General features: G+C 37.8%; 2 protein-coding genes across 5 annotated transcripts in view; one reads left to right on the forward strand and one right to left on the reverse strand.

The window, feature by feature from the left end:
• Positions 1–13,688, reverse strand: part of CA1 (carbonic anhydrase 1) — a 48,398-nt gene extending 34,710 nt beyond the window's left edge. For both annotated transcript variants that reach the window (XM_051844606.2, XM_051844608.2), the window contains exon 1: positions 13,535–13,688. The gene's annotated coding sequence lies outside the window, so the exon portion shown is untranslated. The remainder of the gene's footprint in view (positions 1–13,534) is intronic.
• The window catches only part of LOC127482582 (uncharacterized), a 92,858-nt gene that overhangs the window by 28,486 nt on the left and 44,762 nt on the right, over positions 1–19,610 (forward strand). Inside the window, exon 2 of one of the 3 annotated variants that reach the window (XM_051844611.2) lies at positions 5,313–5,452. The exons of the other annotated variants lie outside the window; for them this stretch is intronic. Coding sequence (XP_051700571.2) covers positions 5,374–5,452 — 79 coding nt within the window. The 5' untranslated portion in view covers positions 5,313–5,373. The remainder of the gene's footprint in view (positions 1–5,312; positions 5,453–19,610) is intronic. 3 annotated transcript variants of the gene reach the window in all.

The following is a 19,610-nucleotide window of genomic DNA, read 5'->3' on the forward strand; positions in this document are numbered from 1 at the left end:
GGGAATATATATCTATTTACATGAGAAAAAATACATATATAGAGAGAGGTGAGGTGAGAGCTTTCTTTAATGAGAAAGTTAAGCAGAAGGAAATTCATCATTTGGATACATCCCAGGAGAGTGCTTTTTAACAGAGCAATTTTTGCTTCCAAGAAAGTTGAAAAAACTAAAATCTTGTTGAGACAATTTTTGGTCTTTAGTACTAAAAACATCTGCTTTCTAACACATATGAAAAATGAAAGAAAACAGGTACAGGCATTTGGTTTAGCAGTTAGTTAAGACACAGATTGGGCTAACTGCATCCCTCTATCAGAGTGTCCGAGTCCTGGCTCTGCTCCTGACTCCAGCTTCCTGCTAATGTATACCCGAGGAGGAGGTAGTGATGGTTCAAGTACTTGGATCCTTGCCACCCTTGTGGGAGACCTGGATTGAGTTACCGGGCCCTGGCTTTATTTTTTTTTTTTTTTTTTTTTTTTTTTTTTTTTTTTTGACAGGCAGAGTGGACAGTGAGAGAGAGAGACAGAGAGAAAGGTCTTCCTTTGCCGTTGGTTCACCCTCCAATGGCCGCCGCTGCAGCCGGCGCACCGCGCTGATCCTGGCAGGAGCCAGGAGCCAGGTGCTTTTCCTGGTCTCCCATGGGGTGCAGGGCCCAAGCACCTGGGCCATCCTCCACTGCACTCCCTGGCCATAGCAGAGAGCTGGCCTGGAAGAGGGGCAACCGGGACAGAATCCGGCGCCCCAACCGGGACTAGAACCCGGTGTGCCTGCGCCGCAAGGTGGAGGATTAGCCTATTGAGCCACGGCGCCGGCTTGGGCCCTGGCTTTAGACTGTTAACAGGTGTTTGGAGGATTTAACCAGCATATGGGAGATCTCTGTGTGTCTCACTCTGTTTCTCTTTTAAATAAGTAAGTAAATAAGAAAACTTAAAAAAATTGAAGAAAAAAGGAAAGGAACAAGGAAGACAGGAACACTTTCAAGTATGCTGATGAAAAGCTCTCTAGAAAAATTTTAGTGTTGAATCTGAAGAGAGAAAACCAGAGCTCTGAGGACAGTGTTGACAGCAATAAATAGCAAAGCAGAAACCTTAGATCACTGATATCAGAGAAAAACTGCCAAGGATGAAGGGTTGATATGCAGACACACAGAGAAACCTCATTCCAAATTTGCTTTTTTTAACTGTAAGAGTGATCATACTACAGCGCGGTGCGCCGGCCGCAGTGCGCCAGCTGCGGCGGCCATTGGAGGGTGAACCAACGACAAAGGAAGACCTTTCTCTCTGTCTCTCTCTCTCTCACTGTCCACTCTGCCTGTCAAAAAAAAAAAAAAAAAAAAAGAGTGATCATACAAAGCTTAGTGAGCAACCAGACATCCATTATGCACTTATTTAATTATATAGCTTTAAACATTTTACTTCCAAAATAAATGTGTTTATTTATCAAAAGTATAAGTAAGCAAAAAAATGTTAAATCTGTCTAAGAGCTAGTATATAAAATTTAAAATATGCATAACAATGCAACATATAGCACCTGGATCGATATCCTGTAGTAATAACATAAATACTATACTTGGGAAAAGTAACCACCAAGTTCAGGTGATTGTATCCCCTAAGGAGGAAAACAAGGAAAGAAAAGGGAGGCATTGTTTAAAGACTTTCACTGTATTCAAGTTCTTATTTATTTATTTTAAATGAAGCAAGTACACCAGGTAGAAACCAAAGGAACTCTTTTCAAGATGGATTTGGTGAGAGCAGAGGCCAAAGTAAAGCTGGCTGAGGGCCCAGGTTACACTTGTAGTAACATGGGGAATATTTAGCCTGTTAGTTCACAAAGCACAATATAGCACCTTGAACCCCATGAGATAGGAAAGAAATGAAGTGTCACTTGAAACGGTGCCATTTTGCAGGTGGGAGCACTCATGGATTGTGCCTTACTCACATTCCGGTAACAGTTATCAGCAGCCAAGGTGGAGGGGAAGTGCCTGTTAAAAATGGCTTTTGACGTAAGAAAGGCTCTAGCAGGAAGGCCAGGTGGAAGAACAAGAGCAGACATGTCTCTGAGTGCGTGAAACATGCAGAAGGATTCCACTAGTTAACTGGAGGAAGTTTTGATTGAGGTGAGGGTGTGGGGAGACACTATTCCTGCAAGCCGGAGCTATGAATCAATGACCTCATTTGGTAGATGAGGCCTAGGGAAATTCAACTAGCAAAAATAGAAATACCTGTAGTAGCTAACACATAAATAAAAATAAGATGCAACCAAATGTAAGTGATGATATAAGAGCCCTTTTTATTTTGATTGGTGGAGAGGGCTTGAAAGGAGGAAGAAACAGAGTCTCAAACTCAGAGAATGGCTGGCCTGAAGGTAGAAGGGGGGAAGGAAGTGGAACTGGAGAAGCAGGAGAGGTTATTTTTATATTTATCTTTATCTGTGCAAAAACTCAGAAGCTCCATTCAATGGTATTTCATGTATTGTTGACAGTTTAGTAAAAGTTATAACATAGTCTCATTGCATTCAGGCTCATGCTAATGTAGTGCATCTATTGCCACAGACCATCGGCTTCCATGATGATTTCCCAGGGTGCTGGTGCTGTGGTGAAGCCAGTGAAGCTGTCCCCTACAACAACAGCATCACATGTTGGAGTGCTGGTTGAAGTACTGACTGCACTGTTTCCAATCCACTCATTGCTAATGCTCCTGGGAAAGTAGTGGAAGATGGTCCAAGTGCTTGTGCTCCTGCTACCCATGTGGGAGGCCTGGATGGAGTTCTAGGCTCTTGGCTATGGCAGCTCCAGCTATGGCAGCCATTTGGGGAAAAAACCAACAGGGGGGAAGATCTCTCTTTGTATATTACTCTGCCTTTCAAAGAAATAAAATCTTCTTCAAAAAGATACCCTGGGACCTGCTCCCCTCCCACAGATATTCAGGGTAAGACTGGCTGGCTGAAAACCCATTTACTAATATTAAATATGATATATTAATGAGGACACTGCATTCCTTGGAGGGACATGGAGAACATGTGCTGATATTCTATCCTGATCATGGTCCTGGTTGTAGCATTTGGTTAAAAATAAGAAATTTAAAAACAAAACAAGAGGTAAAGATATAGAAAAAATGGTTCAACTATCATTATATTCTTTCAGTCAGTCCTTGGGAACAGATTCCACAGCTTTTTGTCTATTAATCCTTCCAGAAGATTACAGAATATGAAACTTTGTAGCCTTATACCACTTTTGAACTTACTTGCTTGACATATTCACTAACTCTTTGTCTTAAAGGAAAATCAAGCCAAAAATGACAAACATTGCATATGTAAAATATGTTTAAAAGATAATAAAGGAGAAAAAGTTGAATAAATAATGTATGTTAAGCACTTAGTGCAATGTCTGAGATGCAGGGGCTCACTGAGGGGGAGCTCCAATTGGATTCCACTTCCTGCTTTCTTCTCTGAACCACTGCTATTTATCACTGATTCTGCAACTCTGGGCAGGCAGTACACAACTCTGTAGTCTAGAGTTCATAGCAAATCATACACAGAGACAAGATGGTACTTTTTCATTGCTACTGTAACAAATTACCAAAACTTCAGTGGCTTAAAACAATATAAATTTCTGAACTTTTTGCTTCCAGAGGTCAGAAGACTGAAATGCACATTAGTGCTAAATTCAGCATGGTGGCAGCGTGGCATTCTATCTGACAGCTCTGGGTGAAATCTGTTTCCTTGTCTTTTCAAGTTTCCAGAAGCTGTCTGGATTTCTTAGCTCCTGGCTCCTTCACCCCCTTCATAACCAGCAACAAAGAATCTTCTCTCTCTATCTCTTCTCTTTCCCCCTTATAAGACCATTGTGATTACATGGTGCCCATCACCTGGATGATTCAGAATGATCTTTCTATGTCAGGACATTTAATTTAATCACATCTCCAAAGTCTCTCTTGCCATGTAAGATTACTTATTCCCAGGTTCTGAGGTTTATATGTGGACATCTTTGGGGGCCATTATTTAGTCTACCATAGATGGGGAGCACAGAACAGCTTCTCAAGGACTCATTGAATGATGGTGGATAGAGGTGGAGGTGGATAGGGTATCAATAGGAAATAGGTCAAGTGGGGAAAAGAGATGAATTTCAGGCCTGGTGTGATTGGATACACATATTTGGGGGGGAGATTCAAGGAAAATAGTTGCATATTGAACAGAGAAATATGAAGAGATTTTACTTTCTGAAATGTGGGCACAACTGTGTGTGTGTGTGTGTGTGTGTAAAGAGAAATAGCAAGGAGAGTTAGTGGTGGTTGAAATAATGTGATAAACTAATACTTTTGTTACTAATGAAAGAGTATCATTTTTTAGATAGCATTCAATTAACTAGCTGAAGTAGCAGAAAGGTGTTCTAATTGGTCATCTATTAACTCTATTGAATTTTGTAGGCAAATAGCATGTTATGCATTATTTTGAGGAAAATGCTAATATTAACAAAAGATACATGAGAAGAAGTGATTCTGAAGAACTAAAAATATGTGTTTTGGCAGAATTGTGTAGGCTATTCACCTTTAATTCCCCTGTGGCACAGTAGCAGCAAGGTGAGTCAGATTGATTTTGAAGTGAATTTTATTTTTATAAGGGCTATTAAGTCTACAAAGGTTTGCTTAGTCATCATTTTGTGGCATGCCCATTCACTTAAAATGTAAGGAAAATGTGAAGGGAACATTTTCTTTTCTCAGCACTTTTGCTTCACATAGCCCTTTGTTAATTTTATTATTAATGAGAGAAACTCCAGTTTTTCAATAGTTAATTTTAAAACAAACCTTTTTCCATATCTTTTCAACCCTTGAAGTGCCATGCACAGAGCACAACATAATAAATATATCTGCTCATGCAAGTGATGAATGTTGTTAAGTGTTCCATTTGATAATCAGTTAAGAAGTGCAGGTTTACATGCATTCAAGGCACATCTGTGAAAATGTTTCTCCTTTAAGTACAAACTTATCTACTCAGTCTTTTTGCTAAAAGGCCAGTACTGTCAGAGTGACTTGACCACACTCTGAATTCTTTGTACCACCAGATGAACCAATGATTGTTTTTCTCTTGCCTCCTACATGTTGGTTCTTGGTGCCACCAATATTGAATAGGTCAGAGTTCAGGCCCACCTACCAGGAGTTATCTCTGTCACTTGCCCTCTCACTAGGTTCCCATTCATGTCGATTTCATTTCTGCAACCCTTCTGGCATGCCTTTCAATCTTCTCATTCGATTGTCATCACTTCTCACCTGCTGGCATAAAATTGCTTGTCTCCTTGCCTGAGTCTTTTTTTCCATCAGCTCCAGTTCAAAGTCTTACTGAAGTATAATATCCCTGAAGCCAGTTCCGGTGAGCTCATTCATGGTCCATGGACTTTCAACAACTTCCCATGGTTTTGCAATGAAAGGGGAACACCACCACCTCAAATCTACTTTTCTAGGTTTGTGTTTTTACATTCCTTTTGTGTTGTACAAATATATACTTATTTGTCCTACCAGAAGATGTGATCCTTGAAATCAGAGATCCAATCTTTTCAATCCTAGAAATCATTCATCATCTTTCATAAAAACTAAATAAATATTTATTAGATAATAGATTGAGCAAACAAGTGAATTGATTATATTAACTTATTTCCATGGGAGTTAGTGATGATGTGAACAAACAGTTTGAGCCCACTCAGAATAAGATCTCTTTGGAACTGGAATACTAGAATTTCAATCAGAGAAGACTATTAACAATATGCACCAAGTTATGAAAAATCTAGTTTGTCCAAAACATGCCAGAATATTCATACATCATTTTCATGAAATAGATACCATCTCTTTACCTAAGACTTGGTCTAAACTTAGTAGCAGAAAACTGAAACCTCCTAACTGGAGAATAAGTAAGTTTCAATTTTTAATATATCATAAATTGTGACAGAACTTGGAGTATCAAGTTAGCTCAAGCATTAGCCACCCTTCAGTGCCAATGAGGGGCATGTGGAGACAGAGGTCCTGGGTGGGTGTGATGCTCAGATTCTAATCACAGTACTGACAGCAACAACTGCATCGTGGCTCAGAAGGCAGCCCTCTGCTCTCCATCTATGGCCAAGAGATGGATGAGAAAAGCTGCAACAGCTAAGAGAGTAAAGATGAGATGGGGCAATGGGTGGTCAGATACAGTTTGAGGGGAAGATTTAGGTCTTGGTTGAAGATGCAATTGAATTGTTTGAAGCACATTGATCATTATCAATCTATGGAAGGGTAGGGAATGTAAGAGTGTTACATGAGTTATGTGTAAGGATAAATGTTGTTTCAGAAACAAATTACCTGGTGAGTTATCTTACAGGTGCCACATTTCATAACAACATGAAAAAATTGCAGACCCATAAATCTAGAAGCACATAGCATCAGCTCCACCATAATGGATGATGAAAGGCGAGATTAAATGATTCTGAAACTTTGCCTGACCTGATAAACCTCTGTGACTTAAGAAAGTAAACCCGGCTTGGCTGGCCACAGCCTCTCTAATATTATGGCAAAAGGAATTTCTCACATTGCAGGCTTTGGAAACCAAATATGGTTTTCTGTCAACAGTATTCCACACTCATCCATACACAGAGCTTTTGCTTTAAAAATTAGTGTATGGATGAATTGGTAAACCACTTTATTCAGTTTGCTGGTGTTTTATCCTAAATCAACTTCACTTAATTCCATGGCGTGAAACAGGAAACATTCAAATTACGTGATTGGAAAAAAGAAAAACAAATTTAAGGATAAATTCTACTGCACATGAAAATTGGCTTCTTGGTCCTTTTAAGCCAGTGGCTCTCAAATACAAAAATCTTTTTTTTTTTTTTTTTTGGACAGGCAGAGTGGATAGTGAGAGAGAGAGACAGAGAGAATGGTCTTCCTTTTGCCGTTGGTTCACCCTCCAATGGCCGCCACAGCAGGAGCGCTGCGGCCGGCACACCGCGCTGATCCAATGGCAGGAACCAGGTACTTATCCTGGTCTCCCATGGGGTGCAGGGCCCAAGGACTTGGGCCATCCTCCTCTGCACTCCCGGGCCATAGCAGAGAGCTGGCCTGGAAGAGGGGCAACTGGGACAGAATCCGGCACCCCGACCGGGACTAGAACCCGGTGTGCCGGCGCCACAAGGCGGAGGATTAGCCTAGTGAGCCGCAGCGCCGGCCGAAATACAAAACTCTTAAAACAGTGTCCAACCTCACCATCAGAGTGTCTGGGTCGGTAGGTTTGGGATGAAAGCTGAGGATCTGCATTTCTAGCAAATTCCAAGGTGATGCCGCTGCTGGCTAGGAACTCCATAGAGAACCATCACCTTACAAGTATTCCTTACATCCCCTTTATTAGAAGTGACTGAGATTTCTAGAAGCAAGAATAGAAAGACAAGCAAGATATTCAGAAGTCATACCCGGTACTGAGATTGAGGGTAGGTAGTTTAAGCAAAATCAAGACTGAAACCAAGCTCTCTGTTTCACTTTGTATGCTGTGATACCATTTTGCATATTATATAAGACAAAACACTGAAAAAATCCAAAAGATGTAAGCATAATTAAAAATTATTTATTTATTTGTATGTAGGTAGAGGGAGTTTAGAAGAGATTTAAATAACCCTGTCAGGTTCATTGACTCTTCCCCTTAGAGTTAGCTGATTCTGTGGTTTGATCCTGGTGTTTGGGGGTTCTATCTTGCCTATAATCTGAACTTAAGCTTCTGGTTTGATACTGAGCCTACTGCTCCAGGCTGTCCAGGTCTGTCATTCTTAACTATTTTTGGTCATGCATTCTTTGAAAATCTGATGAAAGTTACGTCTGACTCCTGACAACAATTATACTCTAAGGAACATGCATGTGAGCACACATAGGTACACACACACACTCACAATTTCAAATACAGTTTCAAGACTTTAATATCATACACTCCCAAGCAGAAGTCAGCCTCGTTGAGACAGCATACTAAATCACATGTCACTAATCTTGTCTTGCTCTCTGGGGCACTAGAATCCTGACTGCAATAGTCAGGTTAGGTCCACCCAATGCAAATATTTGTCCAAAGCAATACTCAGAGAAGTACTATGATTTACAATTTTATGAGAAAAATAAAATCATTTTCTGAGCGTGAGTGAGGCTACTTGAGGCAGTGAGAATAATATAGATTTCACTATCGCGATAAGGGCTGAATTGCCTCATTGAATTACAAAGCAGCAAAGCTCTGTTATTTACTTGTAGTTCCTCTTTACTGAAGAATGTTTTTTTTTTTAACTTTTATTTAATGAATATAAATTTCCAAAGTACAGCTTATGGATTACAATGGCTTCCCCCCCATACCGTCCCTCCCACCCACAGCCCTCCCCTTTCCCATTCCCTCTCCCCTTCCATTCACATGAGGATTCATTTTCGATTCTCTTTATATACAGAAGATCAGTTTAGCATACATTAAGTAAAGATTTCAACAGTTTGCTCCCACACAGAAACATAAAGTGAAAAATAATAGATGATTTTTTAAATGATGATGAAATCAGATCAGACCTATTGTCATGTTTAATCCCAGTGAGAGTCAAGTTGGGAATTGATAATTTCTTCTTCTTCTTCTTTTTTTTTTTTTTTACAGAAGATCAGTTTAGTATACATTAAGTAAAGATTTCAACAGTTTGCACCCCCATAGAAACACAAAGTGAAATATACTGTTTGAGTACTCGTTATAGCATTAAGTCTCAATGTACAGCACATTAAGGACAGAGATCCTACATGAGGAGTAAGTGCACAGTGACTCCTGTTGTTGACTTTACAAATTGACACTCCTGTTTATGGCATCAGTAATCTCCCTATGCACCAGTCATGAGTTTCCAAGGCTATGGAAGCCCCTTGAGTTCTCCGACTCTTATCTTGTTTAGACAAGGTCATAGTCAAAGTGGAGGTTCTCTCCTCCCTTCAGAGAAAGGTACCTCCCTGAAGAATGTTTAAATGCCTGTATTCATTGTGGCTAAAAGAACAGTAGCCTGCATTCCACAGATTATTTCAAATTCAGCCATCAAACATTCATTAAATACTGGCTGTGTGTCAGTCCCTAAGATGAGTGTTGTGAATCAAAATATGAGTATACTTTTCACTTGTTGAACATTATGGTGAGTGGTGCATTAAGCATGTGATTATAAAGTAAATTGAAAGTATGTTTATTGCAAAAATTAAAGAGAAAAAAGAAAGATAGGTAGGAAGGGGGATAAGGAGAGAGGGAAGGAAGTATGGTTATCTTCTTAGAACTATATCTATGAAATACATGAAATTTGTTCTCCATTAATAAAATTTTAATAAATAATCATATAGTAAAAGAAAAAAGGATTTTGAGGAAAGAAAAGAAGGGAGGGATAATTTCTTTAAATCACGAACTCTCATAATAGAAACTGTATTATAATTCATATACTCTTGAAAATTACATTTATTAATAGCATTGTCTGTATTAATAAGGACATTATTTTGGAAAAATATGAGTGAGGATTGCATAGTGTAGTACAAAAAAGCGACATACAAGTAAATAATGATCAATGGTATTGGCTACTTCCTCAAGGGTGGCACCCAGGCTAATGGAGTCACATTTATGGGGACTATAGAAAGTTCATAGAAAAGGGAACTGAAAAATTATTTCTTGGCACAAAAATTTGAAATCCATGCATAGTTTTTTATAATTTTTTATAATTTGCATTTGAAGACCTTTCATATATATTTTTAAAGATTTATTTATTTATTTGAAAGTCAGAGTTACAGAGAGAGGAGAGGCAGAGAGAGATGCTCCATCCACTGGTTCACTCCCCAATTGGCTGTAATGTCCAGAGCTGCACCGATTCAAAGCTAGGAGCCAAGAGCTTCTTCCAGGTCTCCCATGTGGATGCAGGGGACCAAGGATTTGGGCCATCTTCCACTGCCTTCCCAGGCCATAGCAGAGAGCTGGATTGGAAATGGAGCAGCCAAGACTCGAACCAGCACCCAAATGGGGTGCCAGCACTTCAGGTGGTAGCTTTTAGCAGCTATGCGACAGTGCCGGCCCCGACCTTTCATATATTATTACCCCAAATCTTCAAAACAATTATTGTGGTAGGTTTGCTGTTATTTTCATTTTACGTGAGAGGAAATGAAGTGCCAGAGAAGTAGGATAAATTGATCATATACCACAGCAGAACTGAAGTTCAGGCTTAAATCCAGAGATAACCAAGGTTTTTAGGAGACTTCCTTTAAAAACAAGCGTGTGCTTCACATCCTTTAGACGGCTATGAAAAACGAAAACCATGAATAACCAAGTAAAAACCCACCAGAAAATAACAAATGTTGTCTATGAAGTGGACAAACTTGAAGCCTTAAGCATTTCTGTTGGGAATGTAAAATGGTGTAGCCACCATGGAGAATGATATGGCATTCCTTAGAATGTTAAACATGGGGGGGGTGTTTGGTGTAGTGATTAAAACACCACTTGGGATGTCTGGTTTTGACACTAGGCTCCATTCCTGATTCTAGTTTCCTGCCAACAGACACACTGGGAGGTTCAAGTATTTGGGTCCCTGCCATCCCTGTAGGAGGCCTTGATTGAGTTCCAGGATCCTGAATTTGGCCTGGCCCAGCCCTGGCTATTGAAAGCATTTGGAAAGTAAACCAGCAGATGGTAGGTCTCTGTCTGCCTATCTATCTGTCTCTCTTTTTCAAATAAAAAAAAATAATTAACTAAAAAAGTAAACATAGAGCTACCATATTGTCCAGCAGTTCTGCTTTGCAGTATAAATCTGAAAGAAGGGAGAACAAGGTCTTCACAGATATTTGTGCACCTATATTTATAACACTAATATTCTTGATAACCAAAAGCTAGGAACAAAACATGTACATATTGACAGATTAATGGATAAACAAAATGTGGTAGATGCATACAGTAGAAACTTATTCAGTCTTTAAAGAAAAAAATACATTTGACAACACAAATCAACCATGAAGACACAATGCTAAGTGAAATAAGCAGACACAAAAGGACAAATATTGTATGATTCCATTTATATTAGGTAATTAGAATAGAGTCATAAGATAATGGTTACCAGAAGCTCAGGGAGGGAGGAATGGGGAGTTATTGCTTAACGGGTTAAGAATTTCAGTATAAGAAGATAAAGGAGTTCTGGAATAAACACAAGTGTTGGTTTCACAACAATGTCAATGCGTTTAATGCCATAGAACTAAATGTAAGTTAAAATGTTTAAAATTCTAATTTTACAACAAAAGACTTTTATAACTAATAATAAAAGTGAGTAAAATGAAAGTCTATTTAGGACAAGAAAAAAGCCATAATAAACATTAAAAATGTTAAACACACAAAAAAACATGAAATCAGAAAATAATAGAATATTTTATATTAACTAACTGCCTGACACCATTCTATCAATGCTCTATCTGCATTTCAGGTCCATGGAATCCTCAACTGTCTTCAAAAGGCAAAAAATTTATATCATTTTCTATAGAGAAAACAGAAAGATACCTTAGTCTTACTTTTGGCATGGTTGATTAATTTTTGTTATTATAGTGAGATGTAGAATACTTCATACACGTTTGAAGTATTGGTACAGACTTGTGCCTTAATACACAGGATTCATTAATTTTGTACACTTTCCTCCAAAAATTTAAATGCATGATGTTATTTTAATAGTAAATAAAACACCCTCAGATATATTCCTGAGGAGATAGAACTTCTGACTTGATTAGGTGTCCAATGAGAATCAGATTCTCTGCCTACAGTTTTACATACTTGTTGAAGTTATTTTCATGGATTAGTTCTGTCTCTGTACATTTCACAATCTGTTTAACAACTATACATTTCTGAAGCTGGATGCCATTAGGATACTTTCACATTTTGTTGTGACTGTGGCTGTACATATTTATTTTGGCACAATGGGTGCTACCCAGGATGGCTAGATTATTAACATACATAAATTACTGTGAATCAAATAAATACATACCATTAAAGCCAAACTAAAATTATTCTCTATTATACTTTCTGCATCTGAACCTCGAAAATGCCTGCAACCTCTATACCACCACGTAACACAGGAAATAAGATGCTGGGAAGTCAGAATAAAATGATAATAGACTTGATTGATTGAGGTTAAATATTTTTGTCAGTGTATGACTACATGAACATATTTCTAGGGCCCTACAGGAATCTTGGAAGAGGATCAAGCAAGTGAATGTTTCTAAAGCTTCAGTATCATTATGTTCACAAAACTCCAACTCTGATTAAGTTGATCTGAGTCCAATAATGTTGCTTCTTCTTGCTACTTTTCCACCTCAGATAATTATCAACTGCTGCAGTAAGAACAATGATCAAAACCCAACTAGACAGAATACAAAAGCAGCTCTGGCTGAGGAAGGGTCCACGGTGAAGAATTCACCTGTACCGGGACTGCACTGCTATATCATGTGTTTTATTGCCACTCTCAGAAAATTGACAGTGCCAGCTCTGTCCCACTACCACTTCTAATTCTGTCCCAATCAGCTGTCCTATATTACCTATGGTTCCATAGAAGAATTGTTTCTTTTTCTCTCTTTTTAAAAATAATAGTGATTACAATAAGTAGAACAAATGGAAACATTAGCACAAACGTTGGCATGAGGGAAACAATGAATAAAACAAGTAACATCATCCCAAGAGACTTATGTGCTCTAAAGAAATTTGAATCTCCTTGAGGGAAACTTCAACAAGACAGATGAGCCATGACAGCAACTCTGAGAAACAGATATATTTTTATCCAGTTCTATAATCCTAGTTTTTAACATGGAGTATTTAGTCCAATTACTTGTAATGCTATTCTTATAGTTTTATAGCTATGATTTTGTCATTTTACTGATATTTTACTCTTTTTATGTTCTATGTATTTTCTTTTCTTTCTTTTGGATTCATCAAATACATTTTTCAGCATTTCGTGCATTACTTATTATATAATTCTTTCCATTATTCTCCTACAAAGTTAGATTATGTCATGCATGCCTGAGTTTACACATTTTAGTATGTCATTACTTTTATCATTTCCCAATACTGCTAGGATGCTATAATTAGGACACTATATACCACTATTTTTCTGAATCTGTATATATGAAATACATGAAATTTATATACCTTAAATAAAATTTAAAAAAGACTTATTGTAAAACATAATAACTTTACAAAAACTAGCTTTTACTATAAATCTTTTTTTTTTTTGAGGGCTTAGAAACATCATTTATTAGCTATGACAGGGAAGATGAACAGTAACCATTGTGAAATAGGATGAAAACCATCTTCTTATTTAAAGGCTTAAATGTGAATCGTTTAAATATATTCATTAAAAGATAAAGATTGACAAAGTGAGTATAATAACAATATTCGGCTACCTCTTGTCTTTTGGACATTCACTAAATATACTGATTCAGACAAGTTCAAATAAAGACTCTGTTAGTGGCCGTACACAACACACAGATGCTCAGCTAGATGAAAGGCAGAACATTTTGTTACTTACAGCTCCAAAGGGCAGAAGGCAGCCAGGCAGGGCCACACAGGGGAAGGTAGCTGAGGACCGAGTACAAGCAAACTCTAGTGGAAGGTAGTAACTTATATAGGCCAAGCAAGGTAGGGTGAGCTTATTTCGTAGGTTCCCCATTGATTGGCTGATTTGAATAATTTTGGAGGGATCTGGGACATGGAGGATGTAATAGTTGTTTGGGGTCTGGCCCTGTGATGATTAGGGCAGGTAAAGAGGGACTCCAAATGTGAAAGCCCGATAAGGGAAATGGTTGCAATGTGGACTTAATCAGCTACTCCAGAAGGGGAACTGAAAACTAGATCAAGACAGCACATAAAAAGGGAGGAAAACACATATAAAATATATAGTAATTGATATCTTTACATACATCAGCTTTTAGCTCAGTTATTTGGGGTATTTGAGTGGCCCAAAGATTTGAGATTTCTAGAGAATAGAGGATAGGGTCTGCAAAATTTTCCAGTGATAGAATAAATTGTGCACAGGAAACATGTTATTATGATAGTACAAAGAAAGGAACCAAGTAGAATCATGAAGGGTTCCTGAAGGCTGGCTTGTAACCAGAATCCCCATTTGTTTGATGTTAACAAGGAAAGTGAATTAGTTCTGACAAGGGCCTCCGGGAATCTTTTATTTGTACTACAGGTGTATTAAACAGATGAGTTATGTTTGTTTTTATCATATTATTTAGTGATCCAAGAGTTCTAATTGAGTGGTCATTTCATGATATTGTTGGCCTACATACAATAAGAAGCACTAATAACATAACAAACACATCATTAACTAGTCAATAGATAATTAAAAACAAATTTATGGTCAAATTTTTTTTTACCAGGGTTCCTTGGCCTTGATAAATCAGGCCTAATATCTGTTATACTTAAAAAAAATAAAAAGTATTTGGGTTCTGGACATTCGTAGATTATAGTCAATGATTTTTTGATGTTGAGTTATAGCAATGGTCCCTCTGACCATTACAGAAAGTCCTAGAGTACTGGGAAATTCTGATAGTATAGGCATTATTATGGCACATCAGTGGAATTTGGCAGAGACAGAGGAAAAATGATTAACATTTATATTTATGGGAAGGCCTAGAGAGGCCAGAATGCATCAATGTAGTTCCTGCTTGGAAGTAACAGAACAGGAAAATTGAGAAGACGAGAATTTTTGTTTTTTGTACCATAATGTAATTCTGTGATTTTATATTTTGATGAAAATTTATTTATTTGAAAAGGAGGGAGAGAATGAGAGAGAGAGAGAGGGAAGGAGGGAAAGGGAGAGAGAGAGGGAGGGAGGGAGAGGGAGAAGGGGGAGAGAGAGAGAGAGAGAGAGAGAGAGAGAGAGACTATCTTTGATTTACTGCTTCACTCCCTAAATGCCTGCACTGGCTGGGCCAGGCTGAAGTCAGGAGTCTGGAACTCAATCTAGGCGTCCCACATGGGAGGCAGGGACACAAGTACTTGAGCCATCATGAGCTGCTGCCCAGGATGCACATTAGCAGAAACTTGGATCTTCAGAAGGGAGTAGACAGGACTAAAGTCCACCCTCTCTGATATGGGATGTTGGCATTCATAATGCCAACTTAACTGCTTTGTCAAACACCTGCTCCTGGATGCTACTGTTTTTATTGGAAAACTGTATCTCACTGCAGGTTATCAGGAATTACTAAAGAATGGAATAAAAGGGAGACAGTGATTTTTCTTAAGTGTATGCAAGGGTAAAGAGCTGTTTATTGGGTAACTCACAGGAAACATGAAAGTCATTGTTACCCACCATAGGTTGAGGGGAGAAGATATAGGGAAGGTGACAATTTAGAAAAGGTTTTAATTTCCCAATATTTTTCATCCCTTGGGATAAAGCAATTGGGTAAACGTACGATGTAGGATATGTGGAAGCAGACTGATGGCAAATCCAACAGTTAAGAATAGTCAATGAGTTTGGATTCTACTTGCCATGTAGTCTTTTGAAGAGCAAGTTCAATAAAAGTTGTTAGGGTAGGAGCAACTTAAATGAAGGTTGGGATACTAAATATGAAGGAAAGAGAATGAAGGGAATGAATGACTGATCTAAGCAGTTGGAGGCCAGCAGAATTCTCCTGTAATACTTAGGAGAGGCCAGAGATGGAGATGTGGTAAGGTTACTCTGCAGCATTAGAGGTGAGTGGCAGTATCTTAGAAGCGTGAATCTTGAAAACATGGAGAAATTGGCCTTGGTCCCACAGGAGCCTAACCGAATGAGGTTGAATTACAATTATAGGGGGGAAGAACTCACAGTTTTTGAGTGTAAGAATATTACAGTGCAATGTTGAGCTGTGGTGTAAGCAGACTCCAATGCCTGGAAAGTCAGACAAGGTAGGTTCCACCAAACTTAACTCAGCAGTATAATGAATAACTGGAGAATCAACAGTCTGGAGTCTCTTGTGGATGTTGAAACTTTCAAAGTTCCAATGTAGTCAGAACTCCTGGCAGGAAGTCGAGAGGTAGTTTGGGAGGAGAAGTCATCTCTAACAATGAAGTATTAGCCTGGAATGATGGAGTGCCAGAGTATCTATCACACATAAATATTTGGGTTGCTCTGCATCATATTTTTTGTAGCTCTATGATCTTATATGATTCTGAATATTTGCTGTTGATGTAAATTAGTGTAAAAGATTTGAACCAAAGCCAATAAGTCCTGGGCTCTGGGTGACTCTCAGGGCTATAGTTGAGATCACATGTAAGGACTCAGTGTATTAATGGAATTTACAATTATTGGGATAAGATACTTGAAATTGTAACATTCTATAATCCTAAGTGCCATAGATGTAATATAAGGCATCTGGTCATTTTGAGGTAGCAGAGGTTTAGATGGAAGTTAATGAGCATTGAATTTAATGGAAGAGCTCATGGGAAGCTATGATGATTGCTTCTATTAGAGGCTAAAATTTGGAAATTCAGATGGAATTGTGGATTAGGATCTCTGAAGTGGTTATCATAAAAGTTTCCTCTCCCTGAAGTGATATGCATTAGCAGACTGTGTAAAAATGGTACTTTAGACAGACTGCAAATGTCTGAAGTAAAAGACTATTATTAGGAGAGATCTCTGTGTAGGTGTTGGTTAACCAGGTAAAGTCTTGAGAAAGCAAAGGCAATCCCATAGTTGAGAGGAAAAGAATGATTTGGAAAATGGCTGGTAAAATGCTGAAAGGCAGATGTTATTGTCATGTTTATTCCTTCAATGATTTATCAAGTTTCTATTATGTAACCATGTACCAAATGAGGTTCAGAGTTCATACTCCGTCTAAGATGACAGAGGTAGAAAAGCTGGAGCTAGGATTCAAGACAAGGTCTTCTGACTTTCCAGATACCATGTTCTTTCCTTCTATGAATGCTGGTGAAGGAGTTCTTGAATGAGATAGAAAATTGGACCAGATAGCTGACAGGCTTTGAGACTGTGTTCCATGAATAGCATTGCTCAAGTGCTTTGATTTGGTAAATAAGGCTTTGATGGCTTCTGGCACTCTCGGAGTGCTCACCCATGACATCTGTCTGTAGACACTTAAAAATGGAGCAGTTGTTCTTAAAAGTTTCTGAAATAACTGAGCAGTGAGTGTCAACTTCAAACACTCACAGAGAATGTTTTAATATCCTATTCTTATGTAAATGCCAGGACCAGGCTGGATGAAGGTCACTGGTCAGGACACAGGCTTGACATAGAGGATTTGACCTGGGCAATATTTGAACTCCATGGACAACTACACTTGTTAGGGGTAATGGCAATTGTGATGGTCTGGAATTGAGGCAGACATTCAAAGGAAGGAACAAGATCTTAGGCTGAGACTCCAGGAGTCAGAAATGTTATGAAAATATAGTTTTAAATTTACTTTGAGCCACAGATTGCAATCTCTTTTGTGAGAAATCAGATTGCTGTTTAATTTAACACCAAAAATGACTCATTCTAATAAACTCTCTATATTTTTAGTCATTTACATGTTTATTTATTAAAGGCAAAGAATATACCCAACAATATCCATCTTTATATGTTTATTGCATTTTAGAATACTGATATATTCTGAAAGAATATGTATGTACTCAAAGAAGCTTCTTCACACTTCTTCAAAGTTTTAACAGGAATGGATCAGCATGGTCAATATTTTTCAGAGGATGTAATATTCTTTCAAGGTAATAAAACAATGATTGACCCAATGGTCAAAAGGAAAGGGAACAATGAAAGATTTCACTTGAGGTAGCAGCTGTGAGAGAGCAAAGCTTGGCACATGAGTCCTTCTTTAGGAGGGCTACTGATAGAAATTTCTATAGTCTTTGAAACATGATGCTTAGAGAAGAGCCAGAACCTCTATTAAATCAAATGCAAAGAAAGGAAAGTTTATTAGGGAAGTGTGATGTGTTTTCTCCTACACATGCCAGGAACTCTCCTAACTCATAACACTACTTCCATCATTCCACGGCACTCCATTAGAAGACATTTTAATCATTATAATAAGATTTTTACTGCCAGATCCATTCTGTAAATGAAAAATATAATCCATAAATAGCTGGAAAGCAGTCATGTTGATTTCAAGCTCCTTTCTTTTAAAAATATCTTTTTTTGTGGTCAGTTAGCACTGTTTGAACTAATCAACTCTTTTATTCTCTAGAACCTGTTTTCATTATAGATGTGGGCAAAATCATAAAATTCATAAAAATAAGTAGGATAGAATTTTTTCTACCTCCTCAGCAAGGGAAGAGTAGGTGTTGGAAAGAAAGTAATGGGGATGTTTGAGAAACGTTTCCTTCATTTGAACTAAGTACCCATGCATTACACAAAATGCCAGACAGAGGAACTAATCAAAAGGCTATTGGGACACCTTAGATATTGGGACCAACTCTAGGTTTATTCTTGTGCTTTCATGACACCAGGGCTTTGATGCATTTAGAACAGCCTCTTCCTCAATAAACACTGACAAATTAGATAGTCCCATAACTCCATGTATGGTGTATAGTACACTCTATAAATGTGAATGTAATGTTTGCTAAGAAAAGTGCAATTTATTGCACATTGTTCCAGCAAATGATTACTTTTATAATTGTTAAAACTTGAATTGGATTAGTATCTTATTTTCATGTGCAAATGAAGCCTTATGAAATAAACAAATATGACCAAGAAAGTAACAAGGTGACTGTGTTTGTGAGTCAGTGATGTTCTTGATGCTTTGTGTTGCCCTGTTGGACCCATGAAATAGTAATGAACATTTGTTCTGAATTAAAAAAAAATTCCTTTTTGCAAAGCTATTTCCTCATTCTCTATGCATCTCTTAACCACTCGTCAAAACCCAGGTAGAACAAGAGAAGAAAGAAAACCCAGAAAATTTGCAAACTCCATGTTCAGCTTTTAATTTAGAATTGCTTAAAAATATCTGGGAGATTATTTATCCCACATTTTTAATAATCATAATCCTTCATATGTGAGTTACCATTGAAAAATATTCACTCTTTGGTATGATTTTCTGAATTAGTCCTGAAGTAAAAGTGTCACTAAACTTAAGCATTATTCTTCTATAAATAAAAAGAAATTACTCATAAGTCTCAGAGGGTAGGAAGAGGTGAGAGCTGATTACTCTAAATCATCATTGTGAAAATTGCCAAAGCTGCAAATGTATGTACAATTGATCTTACTCTTGTGTTCCATGACTATAGAATTCAGATGAAGCTCTGATAACAGATTTTAACCTACAATTTGCAAGTCTCTCAGGATTTGGGACTCTCAAGGTAGGGTTTAGGTGACAGTTTTATCTTCAGACTAGTGACCCCACTTGAAATTTAAGTCTGGCTTCAGGCTATATTTAATACCCAGTATCAGATCATCATCATTAGCTACCTCTGACCATCTTGCCTTTTATGAAATATGATCACATTTTTATATAACAGTGTTTGCTTCTACAAAAGGAAAGGTCAAAAAGATTCCATCATGTGCTTTAGAGGATAAATGGTGAATTAAAGCAATCTAAAATGAATAATGTAGAAAAAAAGTCCCTCTTCTATAGCGACAATTTTACATTATTAGTTACTTTATTCAGTAT

Source organism: Oryctolagus cuniculus, chromosome 6, assembly GCF_964237555.1.
Source record: "Oryctolagus cuniculus chromosome 6, mOryCun1.1, whole genome shotgun sequence".
Classification (NCBI taxonomy): domain Eukaryota; kingdom Metazoa; phylum Chordata; class Mammalia; order Lagomorpha; family Leporidae; genus Oryctolagus; species Oryctolagus cuniculus.